Source organism: Peromyscus californicus, unplaced genomic scaffold (genome assembly GCF_007827085.1).
Source record: "Peromyscus californicus insignis strain IS unplaced genomic scaffold, ASM782708v3 Scaffold_7__1_contigs__length_154581171, whole genome shotgun sequence".
NCBI lineage: Eukaryota > Metazoa > Chordata > Mammalia > Rodentia > Cricetidae > Peromyscus > Peromyscus californicus.
Window position 1 is genome coordinate 1,851,660 of NW_026294595.1, and position 18,175 is coordinate 1,869,834.

Here is an 18,175-nt window from a genome sequence, read left to right on the forward strand (position 1 = left end):
ATGACAGATTGTCCTTAGTACTCCACTCATATGAGCAGACTTTTAACTTAGTTCTACAGTTTTTTCCCTTCTCTCTTTGTTACTTTGCTGTGTTCTAAACTCATTTCTAAATTTTTATTTTTCCTTGCCTTTGCCAAAGGGGGTCCTGGCCTTCATGATCCTTGTGAGAGAGACCCAACAGATGCTCTGAGCTACATGACCACTCAGCAAAAAGAAGAAATCACTCAAAGTGCACAGGTATGAGACTGGTGTATCACTGATTGCTTAGAAAGATACCATAATTTCCATTTCTGAATTGTTCTGTGTGGCTACATTTCTTATATGTTTAAGTTAGGGAATTCTACCAGTATAATAACATCAGTATGTAAAGAATGTCATTTGAGTTAAATGTCATATAAGCAAGAATGGTTATTGAGATTTCATTAAATATAATGTTTTATTCTTTAGCATGCACTTAGACTATCAGCCTTTGGCCAGATTTATAAAGTGCTGGAAATGGACCCCCTTCCATCTAGTAAGCCTTTTCAGAAGTATTCCTGGTCGGTTACTGATAAAGAAGGTGAGTATGAAAGGTTTTTTTGTTTGTTTGTTTTTTTTGTTTTGTTTTGTTTAATTAGAATTGAGGGTTAACATTGATGGTGGTGTGCACCTTGTTTAGGGAGCTTAAACATTGGTCATCCAAGTTACTGCTTTTTTTAACTTAATTGGCTTCTATCCAAAATATCAGTGATATCAGCCTGCTCTCTCATTTGTTCTTATTAGTGATCAGCTTATTTTCCTGTGTTGCTAGATTTTGTTACTGCATAGACTTAAGAACCATACTTTAGGCTTCTGGTCTAAGAGGAGATAAACCATAAGTTAAGAAGAGACGTTATCTCTGTCACTGGTCAGTGTGATGAACTTTCTGAAGTTTGCAAGTGATTTGTACAAAGAAAGAGAAACAAAAGTATAGGGGATGAGAAAAATGTATTGGGAAATTCACGGCCACCTCTGTTTGTACTTGTCTGCTTGTACTTGTTGTTGTGTGACGAAATGTTTCCTGGGCAGATGAAACACATTCATCTTTTCACCCCAGATAGGAAACTCAAAACAGACCAAAGATACCACCAAAGTCCAACTTGGTGAACCAATGAATTTTATTGGGGTTACTGTGGGTGAGGGGTTACTTAATAGGATCAGGAATGACTCAGAGGCAACTGCATCACCAATGCCCACCTGCGCACAGGTGACAGCTCACAAAACCTGGGAGCACACTGCACAGCTTTCAGGCAGCTCAACAGGTTGGAGAGTGTCTTTCTAGGTGTTTCAGTTGGTCTAAACCTCTTCCAGGCAGCTCTTTTTGTTCCAAGAATCTTCTTTGAGCTGGGCTCTTCTTACTCTGGCAGAGAGGGGCCTAGTGAATCTGGTTAGTTTCAGGGAGTTCTTGAAATGGTTTTTCCATTTTCTAGGATCGTCTGTGATTTCTTTTTTAATGTCTTAAAGTTTTTATTTTATGTGTTTTACTTTTATAGTTATTCTGAGATTGTGTGTGTGTGCTATGTGAATGCTGTTTTCTTTATTTCTCTCTTGGCATGTTTGGTGTTTCTATATAGGAAGGCTGCTGAGTTTTGTGTGTTAATTTTGTATCCTGCCAGTTTTCAGAATGTATTTATGAGCTGTAGAAATTTCTTGGTGGCGTCTTTAGGGTCTTTTATGTTTAAAATCATACTATCTGCCAATACCGTTACTTTGACTTCTTCTTTTCCTGTTTGTATCTTCTTGATCTTCAGTTTAACTGCTCTAGCTAAGACTTATATAAGCAATATATATTGAATGACAGTGGAGACAGTTGTCTTGTTCCTGATTTTAGTTTAGAATGATGTTGGCTATGAATTTGTTGTAAATAGCCTTTGTTACGTTGAGATTTGTCCCTTGTAACCCTAGTCTCTTCAGGACTTTTATCATGAAGGGATGTTAGATTTTGGTAAAGGCCTTTTCTGCCTCTGATGTGGTTTCTGTCCTTTAGTCTGTTTATATGGTGGATTCTGTTTATTGATTTACATATGTTGAAATATACCTACATCTCTGGGATGAAGCTGACTCAATCATGGTTGATGATCTTTTCATATATGCCTGCATTCAGCTTGCAAATATTATAGAGAACTTTTTTTTTTTTTTTTTGGTTTTTCGAGACAGGGTTTCTCTGTGTAGCTTTGCGCCTTTCCTGGAACTGGAACTCGCTTTGGAGACCAGGCTGGCCTCGAACTCACAGAGATCCGCCTGGCTCTGCCTCCCGAGTGCTGGGATTAAAGGCGTGTGCCTCCACCGCCCGGTGAGAACTTTTACTGTATAAATACTCTGTATTTTTCAGAGGTGCTGGCTTATCATTTTCTTCTTTTGTTGAGTCTTTTGTGATTTTGGAAATACTGACTTTGTGTTGTAATGTCTCCCTTTCATTTCTAATTACAATTAAAAATTATTTTATGTGCATGAGTGGTCCCCCCCCCCCCCAAGGTTTCTGGTGCCTGTCCTAGGTCTTTTTTCTGTAGACCAGGCTGGCCTTGAACTCACAGAGATCCACCTGGCTCTGTCTCCTGAGTACTGGGATTAAAGGTGTGCGCCACCACCGCCTGGCTGTGTATGAGTGCTTTGCCTGCAAGTATATCTGTGTGCCATGTGTGTGCTTGGTGTTCATGGAGGCCAGATCCTTTGGAATTGAAATTATGGATGATTGTGAGCCACCATATGGGTGCTGGGAAATAAATCCAGGTCCTTTGCAACAGCAACTAATGCTCTTAACCTCTGAGCTGTCTCTCCAGCCCTCTTATCTAAATTTGGATCCAATTTGGATTAGATCCTTCCTTCTGGCTAATTTGACTAAAGGTTTGTCAATTTTGTTGTTTTCAGTTTTTTCCCCCAAAGAACCATCTCTTTACATCATTGATTCTGTGTTGTTTTTCTTTCCTATTTCATTAATTTCAGCCCTGTGTTGATCATTTCTTCCTGTCTACTTTCTTTAGGTGTTTATTCTTGTTTTTGTCTTTTTAAGCATTCAAGTACCTTCCTATTAGGACTGCCTTTACTGTTTTGCATGGATTTTGGTATGTTGTTATGTTGTGTTTTTATTTTGATTCAATTCTGAGAAGTTTTACACCCGCATGGTTGTCCTGGAACTTGCTCTATAGACTAGGTGGGCCTTGAACTTGGAGATCTGACTGCCTTTGTCTACCAAGTGCTGGGATTAAAGGCATGTGTCACTGCTGCCTGGCTTAAATTTCCTTTTTGATTTCTCCCTTGACCGAATTTTCATGTAGTACCTTGTTTCCATGAGTTTGTCTGATTTATGCCATTTCTGTTGTTGTTGGAATTCAGCTCTACACTCTTGTGACCAGAAGATGGAGGATATTTAGTTTTCCTGTATTTGTTGAGACTTACATTGTGGTCATTTTTGGAAAAAGTTCCATGGGCTGCTGAGAAGAAAGTAAATTCTTTAGTGTTTGCATAGAATATTCTGTTAGGTTCATTTCATTTATGATGTCATTTAACTCCAGAGTTTCTCTGTTTGTGTCCGGATAACCTATCTGCAAGAGTGGGTTATTGGAGTTGTACACTTTCACTGTATTAGCAACAACCTGTGAGTTTCAGATTGTTTATTTTACAAAATTGTGTGCCCCTTTGTTTGTTTTGTAAATGTTTAGAATTGTAATGAATTGTAATGTGCTGTTGGTGAATTTTTCCTTTAATGAGTGTTAATTGCCTTTTCCTGTCTGTTCTGTCTTGTTTTGGTTTGAAATCCATTTTGCTGGGTATTAGAATAGCCTGTTTGTTTATTAGTTCAATTTGCTTGGAATATCTTTTTCTGTCCTTTTACCCTAATGAGGAAGATGTGTTTCTTGTAGGCAACAAAAAGACTCATCCTGTTTTCTAATCCCACTGTTAGTCTGTTTTTATTGGAAAATTGAGACTGTTGCTATTTAGAGTTACTATTGAGCAGTGTTTATTAATTTTTTTTTATTTTGTTGTTGTGGTTGTGTTGATTTTTTTCAGACCTCTTATGGTTAACTGTTCTGGGTTTTTTTGTTCCTTCCTTCTCTTGGGTATGCTTAATCTTCTCTTTAGACCAAAGTATTTCTTATAGTATCCTCCGTTGAATTGGCTTAATAGACATGAATTCCTCAAATTTGTTTTTATCATGAATATTTTTCTTTCTCTTCCAGTTATGACTGAAAGTTTTGTTGGGTATAGTAGTTTGAGCTGACAGCTGTGGTCATTCAAAAACATATAGAATGTCAGACCAGGTCTTTCTTGCTTTCAAAGTCTATATTGAAAAATTAGGTGTTATTCTGATGAGTCTGCCTTTATATGTGACTTGGTCTTTCTTTCTGGAGGCTTTTAATATCTTTTCTTTGTTCTGTACATTTAGTATTTTTATCATTTTGTCTCTTACCCCACCCCCATCTTGTTTGGTTTTCTGTATGCCTCTTGTACCGTGATAGCATCCTTTCCCTTAAATTTCGGAAATTTTCTTTTACTATTTATTTTGGAAAGTATTTTCTGTGCCTTTGACCTGGGTTTCTTTTCCTTCTTTTCTACTTTGTATTCTAGATTTGATTGCTACTAGGGGTGAAGAAATTTCAACTACTGTTCAGAGATTGGGAGTACATGTTGCCAATGCAGTTTGTGGAGTGAGGGCATTCTGAAATTTCTAAGTGTATTGTTTTGAGATGCATGTGTACACATACTATGTTCAGGTTAAGGAATTAGGCTGCCAAGTACACTATTAAAATATGCATGTATGTGAATCTGTATACATAACCCAAACCAAATTGGGGTCTTAGGTACTGAACTCCTGTGTGTGCCCACTTCACTGTAATATGGCATGTTGTAATTAGTTTCCACCCTTGTGACTGAGCAAACAGAGAATAGAGGTACTGTTTGTCCTTGTTATATGTTAAATACTTAAAATTGCCTATATGTAGATTATGCTGAAAATATTTGTTATTGAATAGATGCATGTATGAGTTTATAATGGGAACAATAAGGGGTACTGGCTTTGAGTGCTTCTGAGGATAAAGTTGTTACACATAAGAACTAAGGATGGTACCAGACCTCAGAAGTGATCTCATTACCAGACCACGAAGGTTATAATGACTTGCTTTTTATAAATGTAAGCCCATGTTTTCCCTTATTAGCCCCAGGTATTCGAGTTCTTTTCCAATGGCATTGCTGATAAAATGAAGCTACAGAATTCTATCCATGTAGCTGGCATACTTAAATCCGTGTATTTAACCAGCTTATACTTTCTAGTTAGGGAGCTGCTTTTAATGTAGGATAATGAGTGGGAAAAGGATTGAATAAACATAGTTCCTACATATATATAATTTTTTTTTTTTTTTTTGAGACAGGGTTTCTCTGTGTAGCTTTGCGCCTCTCCTGGAACTCACTTGGTAGCCCAGGCTGGCCTTGAACTCACAGAGATCCGCCTGGCTCTGCCTCCCGAGTGCTGGGATTAAAGGTGTGCGCCACCACCGCCCGGCTCATAGTTCCTATTTTAAAGCTTCTATTTCTTAAAAATTTCACTCTCGAAGACTAACATACTTATAGTTGTATGCAAACAAAACAGCAATGCTAGGTAGACATTGCTTCTTGTTGGAGAACATCAAGTTTGAGCTGACTGGAAAATATTGACTCAAGCAATTGCTGAAGTGTTTATGCCAAGGGACAATAAATCTTGATAGTGAGAAAATACAGAACTTCACTGTTATTACATATTTTTCCTAGAATTATCTAGAAATTTTGTGGCATGAATATCTTGAGCATAGCTTTTCTTAGGAAAAGTCCCGTGAACTAATTTTTAAGTTGAAGACAGAATTCATTAATGTACTTTGGCAGGCTGATGACCTTTCCTCTCTTTCTCCTTTGAACCTTGGGCAGCAAAGCACTTTTATTAGTATCATTTTCTTTAGGTTTCTTTCCATTATGTTATTTCTACCTCTCATGTTAAAATACTCTATAAAATAGAAGACAAGTAGAAAATACCCTTTGATCTGCACCAACTGCAATTAAGGACACATAAAATGTATATGCAAATAGGCAATACTACACAGTGTTCTGATTAAGTAGGAAGTTGATAGTGGGTAAAAAGCCTTGTAGAAAACTGTGAATAAAATCTTGCAAAAGACTTATAATTCGATGATCAGATTTATAAAAGCTTAAGATCTTAATATATTGAGAATTTCTAGAAGCAATTTAGAAATACTTGAAAAGGTAGATCAGTTCTTCTAAACCAACTATTGTTGGTTGTTTTTTCTACTCTTTTGTCGGGGCCTGCCACCCAACTCCTAAATAAATCACACACGGAGGTTTATTCTTAATTATAAATGCCTGGCCTTAGCTTGGCTTATTTCTAGTCAGCTTTCCTTAACTTAAATTATCCCATCTATCTTTTGCCTCTGGGCTTTTTCCTTTTCTTACTTCCTTAATCTTATTTTCACTCTTACTCTGTGGCTGGCCCCTAGCATCCTCCTCTCCTTGTTCTCTTGCTCTTCTTTTTCTTCCGGATTTCTTCTTCTATTTATTCTCTGTCTGCCAGTCCCGCCTATCCTTTCTCCTGCCTCACTATGGGCTGTTCAGCTCTTTATTATACCATCAAGTGTTTTAGATAGGCAAAGTAACACAGCTTTACAGAGTTAAACAAATTCAACATAAAAGAATGCAACACATCTTTGCATCATTAAACAAATGTTCCACAGCATAAACAAATTAATACATCCTAAAATAATATTCTACAACATTTCCCCCTTTTTGTCTGAATTTAAAAGTTTTAACTTTAACATAGTAAAACTGTACACAACAAAAACAGTTGTCAGGAAAGAATCAAATTTACAATATTCTGTCCATTAGTAGTTAGCATATTCAGAGAAAGTAATGCACTATCTATCCTATCTTAGTGAATCCAAAGTTTTACACCTAACTTACTTTCTATCAAAACTAAGGAAAACTGCAACTATAACTATCTAGTCTTCAACTCCATCAAAGACCTAGAAAGATATAATATTATCTAACAACAGAGACCGTTGACTGCCTGGACAGCCACCCAAAGTTCCTCTGCAATGTTGGGCCATCCATCTTCAGCCTACAGGCCTAGAGCATCTGACAAATTTTTCAGTGAAGCAGGAAATTTGAAGGACTGTCCTGCCTTGTATTGGCAAAGTTCGTCAGTTGATTTCCTCTGTGTCCTGCATGTCCAGTCTGCACAGCACATTGTCAGCAGTTAAAGGCAAGAGCAGTTTCTTTGCCCAGTGGTTAACCTTGCCACAGTGAAAGCAAACTCCATAAGGAGTTTCTTCAATGCCCATCGCCTTCTCTGAAGTAAATTGGTGCTGCCAGGAGCAGATGTGTCTCATTGTCATGAAAAAAGCCTTAGGCTGACAAAACATTTTAAATGCCATATTCTGTATGTCTTTGAAATGTTTGAAAACCATTTATCTGTCTAAAAATATATATCTGTATGATCTTGAAAGCATACCTAACATATCTAAAAATTTTATTGTTATAGATGACAAACTACTGACCCGTGTTTCTTGATTATCCTAAATAGTTCATAATAATAGCTTTCAAAAGCTAGAATTTTTTACCTTACATTTTTAAAGGAACTGCATAGGTGCAATACCTTAAACAAGAGTGGAAACATATATACAGTAACAAAAATAACTTTGTATCAATATACTATATATAAATGATAACCAACATCCGTAACCCACCAAATAATCAACTGCCTCCCATAACCCCACTCTTGGGAGTATGGACATTGTGTTCTCCAAACTGCTTCCTGCTGTCTGTGGACAAAACATCTCTAGGGTCGCAGAGAGAAGATTTGAGATAATGGCCAAGTCCTGGGAAGACCAGCAGTGACCTTTGTTGATAGATATCACCTGTCAAGATTCAGGAGGTCTCCTTTGAACAAACCTGATCTATATTAACCCAAAATGAATCCACAGCGTCTTGTTTCCCATGGAAAAAAGCAAAACCTCTTATCCAAAGCATTTTTGACTTCCATTTTAAAGTTAAGGCATTCCTAAAATATCCAGGCTGGTGTATGTCATCAGTCCTTCTTTCAATCCCATGTCTCTCAGCAGCTGTTGTTTGCTTGTCAGCAATCAAAACATTCAAAATCAACACAATACTGTACAGGATCCAGACTCCCTGTGTATTTCCCATCTCTATGTGGTTTACTCTTTTTTATTATTTTACTTCTCTTTTTAAAGACTTTTTTTATTTTTAAATTCTTTCTTTCAATGACTGTCCATACCCTTTTTCTTTTCTTTTTTAAGCCTCTGCCATTGTTAAACACATGGTAACCTTTTTAAGGTTTTTTTTTTCCATCTGAACCTGCTTTCTTGCATATCTTTTAGCCTTTTTTGACCACACTCGCAAACTTTAGACTGCTAAGCTACACCTTTAGACTGCTAAGTGCGACTCTCTTGGCTTGCTCTGTCTGCTTCTAGGTTTGTGAGAGCCAAGTCTAAAGCTTGTGGCCTGCTTGGAGGTTTGTGACTGAAAACTGCATTCAATCTTCCTAGCCTAAGGAAGCCGGTACTTGTGTTGCCATAAGTGGTTTTTACTTAGCTTGATGTTTCTAGTTTCTATTTAGTGCTGCTGGCTGAACATCAGTGCCTCGTGCCTCTTTTCTTCTCTTTTCTTCTCTTTTCTTCTCTTTTCTTCTCTTCTCTTCTCTTCTCTTCTCTTCTCTTCTCTTCTCTTCTCTTCTCTTCTCTTCTCTTCTCTTCTTTTTCAGCTTTCTCAGGCCCTAGGGATATTCGAGCCTCACGTTGGTATGCCAAATGTTGTTGGTTGTTTTTGCTCTTTATTAGACCATCAGGTATTTTAGGCAAGCACAATAACACAGCTTCACAGAATTAAACAAATGCAGCAAAAAGAATGAAACACATCTTTGCATCAGTAAGCAAATGTTCCATAGAATAAACAATTGTAACACATCCTAAAATAATATTCTACAACTAGCTACTTTTAATCATCTGACACGTAGATGATAGACTTTTTGTTCAGTTTTATAACAGATGTGAATATATGCCATTCTAGTTTGGTTTGTGCAATAAAGTACCTTAGACTGGAAAACTTATAATTACAGTTATGCAAGCTGGAAGTTTAGGCCAATGCTCCAAGAGACCTGATGTTGGGTTGTCTGGTAATGGTCCTTTTCCTTTTTCTTTTTGATATTTTGAGACGGTCTACATAACTTCGGTTGTCCTGGAATTTACTTTGTAGACCAGGCTGGCCTCAGTCTTAGAGAGATCTGCCTGCCTCTGTCTCCTGAGTGCTGGGATCAAAGGTATGTGCTACCACTGCCCAACACTTAGTTAGTAATAGTCTATTTCTTTTCATTTTCTAGACAAGGTTTTCCTGTATAACCCTGGCTGTCCTGGAACTTGCTCTGTAGACCAGGCTGGCCTTGAACTCAGATGTGCCTGCCTCTGCTTCTTAACAGATGGCACCTGCTATATGTCTTATTATGGAAGAGGCACTCTCTTTCAGGCATATTTTACAACTCTAACTAATGTTCATTAGGGTTGTGCCTCACACACAACCTCCCTCAACATCTTTGCATAGGGGATTAAGATTGAGCATGTGAATTTTAGGATAGAAGCATCTAGACCATAACATAGACATATACATATCTGAATAAATGTAGAATAGGTATTTATAAAAATGAAACCATTTATTTAAATAAATGGTTTCAAAAGATTATTGCACATTCTAGATTATAACTTTGGCATTTTAATTGATCGTTGAAAAACTCGTGTGATCTTTTTGAGATTTTTCTACTCAAACATTAAAAGAATCCTTGTTTTAACTGACAGTGAAGATCTCAAAATTGTTTGTAGGTGCTGGATCTTCAGCTCTAAAGAGGCCATTTGAAGATGGATTAGGGGATGATAAAGATCCCAATAAGAAGATGAAACGAAACTTAAGGAAAAGTATGTAAATCATTATTCTAATTGTGGGAACTAGAGAAGGTTTATAGCTTCAGAAAATAAGAAATGAAGAGTTTCATTGACTTGAATTAGAATTTTTTTTTTTTTTTTTTTTTTGGTTTTTCGAGACAGGGTTTCTCTGTGTAGCTTTGCGCCTTTCCTGGGACTCGCTTGGTAGCCCAGGCTGGCCTCGAACTCACAGAGATCCGGCTGGCTCTGCCTCCCGAGTGCTGGGATTAAAGGCGTGCGCCACCACCGCCCGGCGACTTGAATTAGAATTTTAAGAATAGACCTTAGTTGACAAAATTGGTAATTGAACTTTGAGTTTCATTGCTTAAGACATCAGTGCTGGGCTGGAGAGATGGCTCAGAGGTTAAGAGCACCGACTGCTCTTCCAGAGGTCCTGAGTTCAATTCCCAGCACCCACATGGTGGCTCACAACCGTCTGTAATGAGATCTGGCACCCTCTTTTGTATACATAATAAATAAATAAATCTTAAAAAAAAATAAAAAAAAGACATCAATGCTGACAAATAGAAATTAATGGGACCTTATTTTTAGCATCCTATTAGTATAAGAAATTCAAAGACTACTCATGGAGAGAATTTGTATTTTAAAATTCTCATTTTTGTAAACACATGAGAAATTTAAAAACATTCTTTATATTTATTTTATTAGACATAATGAATGAATGTTTTGCCTGCATTTATGTATTTGCACCATGTGCATTCCTGGTGCCTGCAGAAGTCAGAAGAGGACATCAGGTACCCTAGAAATGGAGTTAACAGGTGGCGGTGAACCACCATGTGTATGGATGCTGGGAACTGAACCCAGGTCTTCTGCAAGAGCAAGTGTTCTTAACTGCTGATCTGTCTTTCTAGACCATCACATGGGGAATTTATAGTGGCTAATGGGAGCTACAGATATATTGTTTGAAGCCAAATGGCTTTCTAGTTAATTTCTAATCTATTTTCTCTTTCTTTCATAGTTCTGGACAGTAAAGCAATAGACCTTATGAATGCACTAATGAGATTAAACCAGATCAGGCCTGGGCTTCAATATAAGCTTTTGTCACAATCTGGCCCAGTCCATGCCCCAGTCTTCACAATGTCTGTAGATGTGGATGGCACAACATATGAAGCCTCAGGACCATCCAAGAAAACAGCAAAACTTCATGTAGCAGTGAAGGTACAGTATTCTTTTACTTGCCAGTGCTTCCTTTGTTTTGTTCAGATAAAGTGCTTACCTATATCTGTAAGGCTTTAAGGACAGTGACATAGAAACTTCTTTCACCTATGGATCACATTTGTTATTGTTGTGACATAATATGTGTTGATTGTATGCAATTTAGAAAATACAGAAATTGTATGCCACATTTTTGAGGCAAAGATAATATTTATACATAGTGCATTGTTCATAGAGATGCTTTGTTCTTGAGATATTTTTATAGAGAATAATAATGAAAATTTTTGAATAATCATATAGATAATCCACAAATAATGAATCTCTCAATAAATTTGATTTATTGTAGACTAATGCCAAAATGTCAAAGATCATGCATGTACAATGAAGATTGATTTTTATTCTGTCATTTAAGAGTATATGGTATAAAATAGAATTAGTCTGTTTTCATGGATATTACATTTGCTAAAATATTGTTAAAGTAGAGCAAGCAGTATGCTAGATGCTAAGGAAAGAGTTTATGGAGTTTAGTGGAGTTTATGGAGTTTAGTGTGGATAGGATGGAGATACAGATAATGCATATATGCAAAGTATATAGTGTGCTAGTGATTAGAACTATACAGAAAAATAGTAACAAAGTGATAAAAAAAATACCAGACAGTCCATTCTGCTTTGTTTATAAATTTAAAATTAGACTATAAATTGAACCCAAGACTTAAGACTAAAAATAGAGTTTAATAATTGTTTTAGTTGTTTTCTATTGCTGTGATAAAGACCATAATCAAAATCAGTGTGGGCAGGAAAAGGTTTATTTCAGCTTACATCTTACATACATCATGTAGGGAAGTCAGGGCAGGAACCTGGAAAGAAGAATTGAAGCATAAGTAAGCCATGGAGGAATTCTGCTTAACTGGTTTGCTCCCCATGGCTTTCTCTGTCTGCTTTCTTATTGCCTCCCATGGTGGGCTAGGCCCTCCCACATCAATCAGTTAAAAAAAAAAATACTCCACAAACTTGCAGACAGGCCAATCTTATGGGGGCATTTTCTTTTTCTTTTCTTTTCTTTTCTTTTTTTTTTTTTCCCCCTGGAGCTGAGGAATGAACCCAGGGCCTTATGCTTGCTAGGCAAGCGCTCTACCACTGAGCTAAATCCCCAACCTCGGGGGGGGGGGGGGGGGGGGGGGCGCGTTTTCTTAATTGAGAGGTTCTCTTTTCCCAGATGACCCAAGTTTGTGTCAAGATGACAAAACCAAACCAAAACAAACCATTGCAAATGAGCTGTGCTGAGTACCCTGAGAATGAACTGCAGATTTAAAGCTAAATTCTGTAGTAAGACAAAAAGCTTGTGAAATAAACTGTTTATGGCATAAGAACAGTCAGTTGGTTTTTGAGAGTCACAGTTGTGTTTGTTAAGGGTCAGGTGGGCATTTCTTCTTGGGTAGATCTCTACAACATAGGATACCAGTAATCCTTAATGTATTGTCTACTTTTACTCTATGCTAATAGCCTCATAGCAATTTGTAGTTCATTTTTTTTAACACAGTGAATTAGATGCTATTTTCATTTGATACAGTGATAACAATATTATACCACGATGGATTATTTTAACCTAACTTTTGGTAAACATGGTGGACTTGTAGACTTAGAGTTTCTCAGTTTGCTTTCTTACATTTCAAGGGTATATAAGCACACATCTGAAGCATCAGTTATAATTCCAATGGCATTGGGTCAGAGGAGTGAGTTAACATCCTTTTTATAATTTGTGTTTCAGAAGATGACTTTCATGCTTTTTCTCTTTCTCTCCTTTTTTTTTTTTTTTTTTTTTTGTCTTTAATTGCAGTTTGGGTAGAATGTGCAGTTGAGTAGTAAATCTGAACTATGTGAAGAGTTGAGATTTGACTGTTTTGAATGGCCACTCAATTAGATTGCTGATGCACTCAGAGGAGATGAAATATCAGAGTAAATCAGCTTTGAAGCTTTGGATACCCCTCTGTGGATAATTTGTTTGTTTGGCTTATGATTATTATGCAGCAGTGTGATATGGAGACGTAGTCAGAAGTAGCCTGTGGTTCATTTTGGGTCTCCCCATTCTTATACTAGTTTGTGTACTGGATAGCTATATTCTAGAGTTTGCTTTCTGTGTTGAGGCAAAGAGTTCTTCCTAAGGTTTTCAAGTTTTAATGTTTAATTGTGTGTGTGTGTGTGTGTGTGTGTGTGTGTGTGTGTGTGTGTGTGTTGGGGAGGGTGTACATGTATGATGGCATGAATGACTCTCAGAGGACAACTTTTGGGAGTCTGTTCTCTATTTTTAACTTAAGAGCTCCACAGATCAAACTCAGGTACCTGTGTCCTCTATCTTGCCAATACAAGCTCTTTGGGTAGTTTTTATTATTGTATGCCTGGCTTTGCAAAAGTTGGCTTTTCTTTTCTTTTCTTTTCTTTTTTGGTCATGTATGTTTGTTGTAGTTTAGAGAATGAATGAAACATCCTTAATTCCAACAGTTAGAAATAACAGCAACAGGTTTTACATTAAGTGCAGAAGGTGTTTATTTTTTCCCAAGCTTTATTTTTACTTAAACTTGCAATTCCAAAATTCAAGGAAGTTTAGCTGTTTGATGTAATCATAGAATTTGTACTAATTGGGTGGCAAGACCCAAGCTGAATTGATGCAGGGCGTTTTTAAATCTTTATTATTCCATTTAATGTTTCTGTATATGAATATAGGCTAGTACCTGAGCATTCACTTGGGATTTTTGTCAAATAATTTGGTTTTATATTAGGTTTTGGAAATAGAAACTTAAGAATTCTCAAAAAAAAAAAATTGGCCCTAAGAGCAGTGGACCTACATGTTGTGTATAAATATGTACATAAAGTAGTTCCCTGTTGCTTTGCTCATCTAAACATAGTTATTTTTCTATTGAAGATTGTTCTAATATTAGCTGATGGCTGAAAAATTTATTTTTATCAAGTTATCATAAAGTACTTGTTTTGAATGTCTTAGTTTATTAGTTTTCATATTTTTGACCTTGTCTGATTATCCTCTAAGATACATTCTAGAGATGGAATTACTGGGCCAAAGTTAATGAATAATTCATTAATTCATTAAAAAATGTATTGGGAATCCTATTATATATCAGAATACATTGCCAGATTGCAGTCCCTGAAGGTCGTACACATATTTACAGATGAGTCAGAGGCAGTGCTGCCCTTCTGGAGGTAGATCCTTGGACAGGACCTTCAGAAAGATCACTCCAAGTCAAAGTACAACAAATCGACTAGAAATTTGTCACTGCCACGATAGTCGGCTTAGCTACCCAGCTGCAGCTTCCCTCTCCTTCTGCAGCTTTTTTTTTCTGAGAGCCCCTGACAGAGGGTACATTTCACATATTCCTGTCATGAAAGTAATTGTGCTTTAGTGTGGAGAAAAGACAAACATGGAGGGGGACAAGGAGTGAAGACTTTTTTTTTTTAAATGACAGGTCTTTTCTGTGTAGCCATGGCTGGCCCCAGAACTCACTCTATAGACCAGGCTAGCCTCGAACTCAGAGATCTGCCTGATTCTTCCTCTAAATGGCCCTGAGTAAAGGTGATGAGTGAAAACCTTTTCGAGAAGTGTTTAGATCCATTAGGTGTTCTGAGAACCTGAGACCAGATCTCCATCCTACAGAAGCTATGAATCTTAGTTTCTTTTGAGCACAGAACCATGGAGTATTTTCTTTTTACTTCCAGTGCCCAGTCTTTGAGGGTAGCTCATCTTTCTTAGTCTTAACCTGTATCAGACTCAACTCTCTTCCAGGAAAAATGGGCCACAGTTACATACATAACTTGCTTTCAAGTTACCTTGTTTTAGTGAATTATCTTGAGAATTTTAAGCTCAGTTGATGTGTTTAATATGTTTGACTATGTTTTCTAGATACTTAAGCTGATTTTCTTTGATGTACTGGTTTTGCTTATTTTTGTCTTAACATTGATTTGAAACAAAGTTTGGTTCTGCTGAAGAAAGTAGACCAGGACAGTTATTAAGTAGGTGAAAATGGATTTTACACAAGAAATATTGCAATGGGTGGTAGTGAGGAAAACATCTTAGTATGTAACTGGACTGAATTCTCACTCCATAATTTATTGCCAAGGATCAGAGAATGATGAATGGGTGGGAATTACTGAAAAGAAACATCAGGGGTAAAGCATGATTTCTGACTAAACAGAACCAGCAGAATTTGTTTTCTATAAAAAAAAAATTTGTGTGTGTGTGCGCGTGTGTGTGTGTGACTGTAAAATGTGTACACATGTATGTGGGCATCCAACACAGAAGAGTGCGTTGGATGCCCTTCTTTATCACTTTCTGCTTTATTCCTTTGAGGCAGGGTCTATCCCTGAACCTGGGGTTTGCATATTCTGGACTATGCTTGAAGCCAGGAAGTCCCACCCATCCTCTTGTCTCTGTCCCACATGGAACTGAGATTACCGGTATGTACAGGATGCCCTGCTTGTTGCATGGGTGCTGTGATCCAAACCCAGGTTCTCATGATTGTGCAGCAAACAGTTTTCACTATTGAACCATCTTTCTAGCCCCTGACTAGCAGGATGCATTCTGAAGGCAGGCGAAGTCAATTGGACATCATACATGAGATTGTGTGATATGAGAGGATTTGGTCAGATACTGTGAATGATAAGATAGGAACAGAACCAATGTAACCTAGCAGGATTCTTGCTGCAATTGGGCTACTGAGAATAAGGAACCTAATTTAAAAAGTGGTCCTGCTGGGGTATGGTGGTGCATGCCTTTAATCCCAACACTTGAGATGCAGAGGCAGGTGGATCTTTGTGAGTTCGAGGCCACCCTGGTCTACAGAGTGAGTTCCAGGACAGCCAGGGATACATACAAACACTGTCTCAAAATTTAAAAAAAAAAAAAAAAAAAAAAGGTAGAGAGATTTGTAGCTAGACTTTGGTCCAGAAGAATCTTAGCAATTGTAGAGATCTGAGAACTCTTCACTTCTGACTTCTTTAGCCCATTCTAGTACTCTGAGAAGGTGTGTGATGGAGAATGACTTGAAGTTTCTTACTAGTCCTGTCCCTTGTCTGCTAAACCCTGGCCCTACCCTGGCGTGTCTGCATCACCACACCACCACCCACACTGAAACAAGGGCTTCATGTATGCCAGGCAAGAGCTCCACTTCAGAGCTATGTCTCTACCTTTTATTAGCTATTTTAAAGATTTATTTATTTTTATATGTGTAAGTGTTTTGCCTTCATGTATGTATGTGTGCTGGTGTCCGTAGTGGTCAGAAAAAAGTGCTGAGTCTCCTGGAACTGGAGTTACAGGTGGTTGTGAACCATCACCTGGGTGTTGGAAACTTAACCCAGGTCCTCTGCAAGATCAGCCAGTGCTCTTAAGAGCTGAACGTCTCACCAGCCTGTTATTTAAAAATAGTTATTAGAGCCAGGCAGTGGTGGCACATGCCTTTAATCCCAGCACTTGGGAGGCAGAGGCAGGGGGATCTCTATAAGTTCGAGGCCAACCAGGGCTACAGAGTGAGTTCCAGGAAAGGCGCAAAGCTACACTGAGAAACCCTGTCTCGAAAAACAAACAAACAACAACAACAAAAAGTTATTAGGTATCTAATTATCTTGAAAGTGGATACTGTATCCCTTAAGAGATAATACATCACTTTTATAAACTTTGTAAATGTCCTGAATTGTATTGCTGTCTTTACTTGGGTTAATAAATAAATGACTTAGGACAATCGAGAAGAGCAAAGCAGGAAGTGGTATTCAGTGATTAGCATTGAGGTTTCAGTTGTCTGTGTTAAACTGAGAAACATTCTCTCCCCTGCTGTGATGCTGAGATTTGAACCTAGGCCAGTGCCTGCATCCCAAGCCACATCCCTCTCTGTGCCTCTGTACTAGAGGAAAGAAGCCCTATTGTTGGTCAGTTCAACTTTGACCTATGGTGGGCATTATTAATGTTAGTTTTGTACTGATGGCTCTTGTCCAGGGTGAAATTTCTCAGGGAGAGCATTATTTTCAGAACTCAGTGGAGCAGGTGTTTTCTTTATGAAATATTGATGGATTAGCCAAGTGATGTTAGTGTACTTAGTGCTGTCTGAGTACTTTTAGAACTTAAGATCTTAAAAGGGGTTTTTGACTTGATTGCCAAATAAACACAAGGAATTTATTTATGGTGAGAATGCAGATTCTCCATATAGGAATTGGATGAGTTAATTTCCAGTTCACTTTGTACAGAGTTTAGCTTAAGCCCCCTCTTTTTTTGGAGTATTACTGTTTTATCTATATGGGTAAAATCTTTTATATAGATGCCATTTTCTGCGAAGATTTTTTTTTTTTTTTTTTGTAGTAACTTGGTTACTGTAACATCATTTTGAGGCACCTATTAAGTACGGTTGGTACAATGGAGAAGAAATAGGACATTGCTTATATACTCCAGCAACTGAAAGCTGATCTTTTAGACCCTACTCCTATATCATGGGCATATTGCTTTAATTAAGGTTGAGAGAATAGCTTAGTGGTGAGCATGTATGTAGCCTGGCAAGGCCTTGGGTTTGATCCTTATCACTCTCTTTAATTTAAAAATAAAGTAAAAAAGGTTTAGTCAATAACTCATATTAACCTGCTTTGAAAGAAACTCAATAAGATTCTAGTGAATTCATTGTCATGTTTACTGTAAAAGTAGTGTGATCTGGAAGGAGAGGTCAAAGATGCTGTACATGTGCGTGCACATACATACTTGGAACACAGGTCCACAAAGGTAGTATTGTGAAAGCTTTGTTTCAGAAAACTGAGAAACCCCGGGACATAAAGCTAGGAAACCTTAAGAGAGATGCATAAGAAACACAGCTGGCAATTGTGGCTCTACTGGTAAACCAGTTTGAAGGTAAAACACAAAACAAAACCAGCCAAATACAAACAGGACAAAGCAGTAACAAAAACAACTCTGGGTTCTGTTCCTTGGCCAATTCCTCAATGATTGTCATAGAATTTGGAGGTCAGCTGATCCA

General features: G+C 37.5%; 1 protein-coding gene across 9 annotated transcripts in view; it reads left to right on the top strand.

Annotated features, from left to right (window-relative positions):
- Strbp (spermatid perinuclear RNA binding protein) overlaps positions 1 to 18,175 on the top strand; it is a 142,263-nt gene that overhangs the window by 89,527 nt on the left and 34,561 nt on the right. For all 9 annotated transcript variants that reach the window (XR_008215476.1, XM_052726625.1, XM_052726620.1 and 6 more), the window contains 4 exons: positions 140 to 237; positions 448 to 559; positions 9,885 to 9,977; positions 10,963 to 11,162. Coding sequence is in view for 8 of the 9 variants with exons in the window: in XM_052726625.1 (XP_052582585.1) it covers positions 140 to 237; positions 448 to 559; positions 9,885 to 9,977; positions 10,963 to 11,162 (503 nt within the window). In the remaining variant the exon portion in view is untranslated. The remainder of the gene's footprint in view (positions 1 to 139; positions 238 to 447; positions 560 to 9,884; positions 9,978 to 10,962; positions 11,163 to 18,175) is intronic.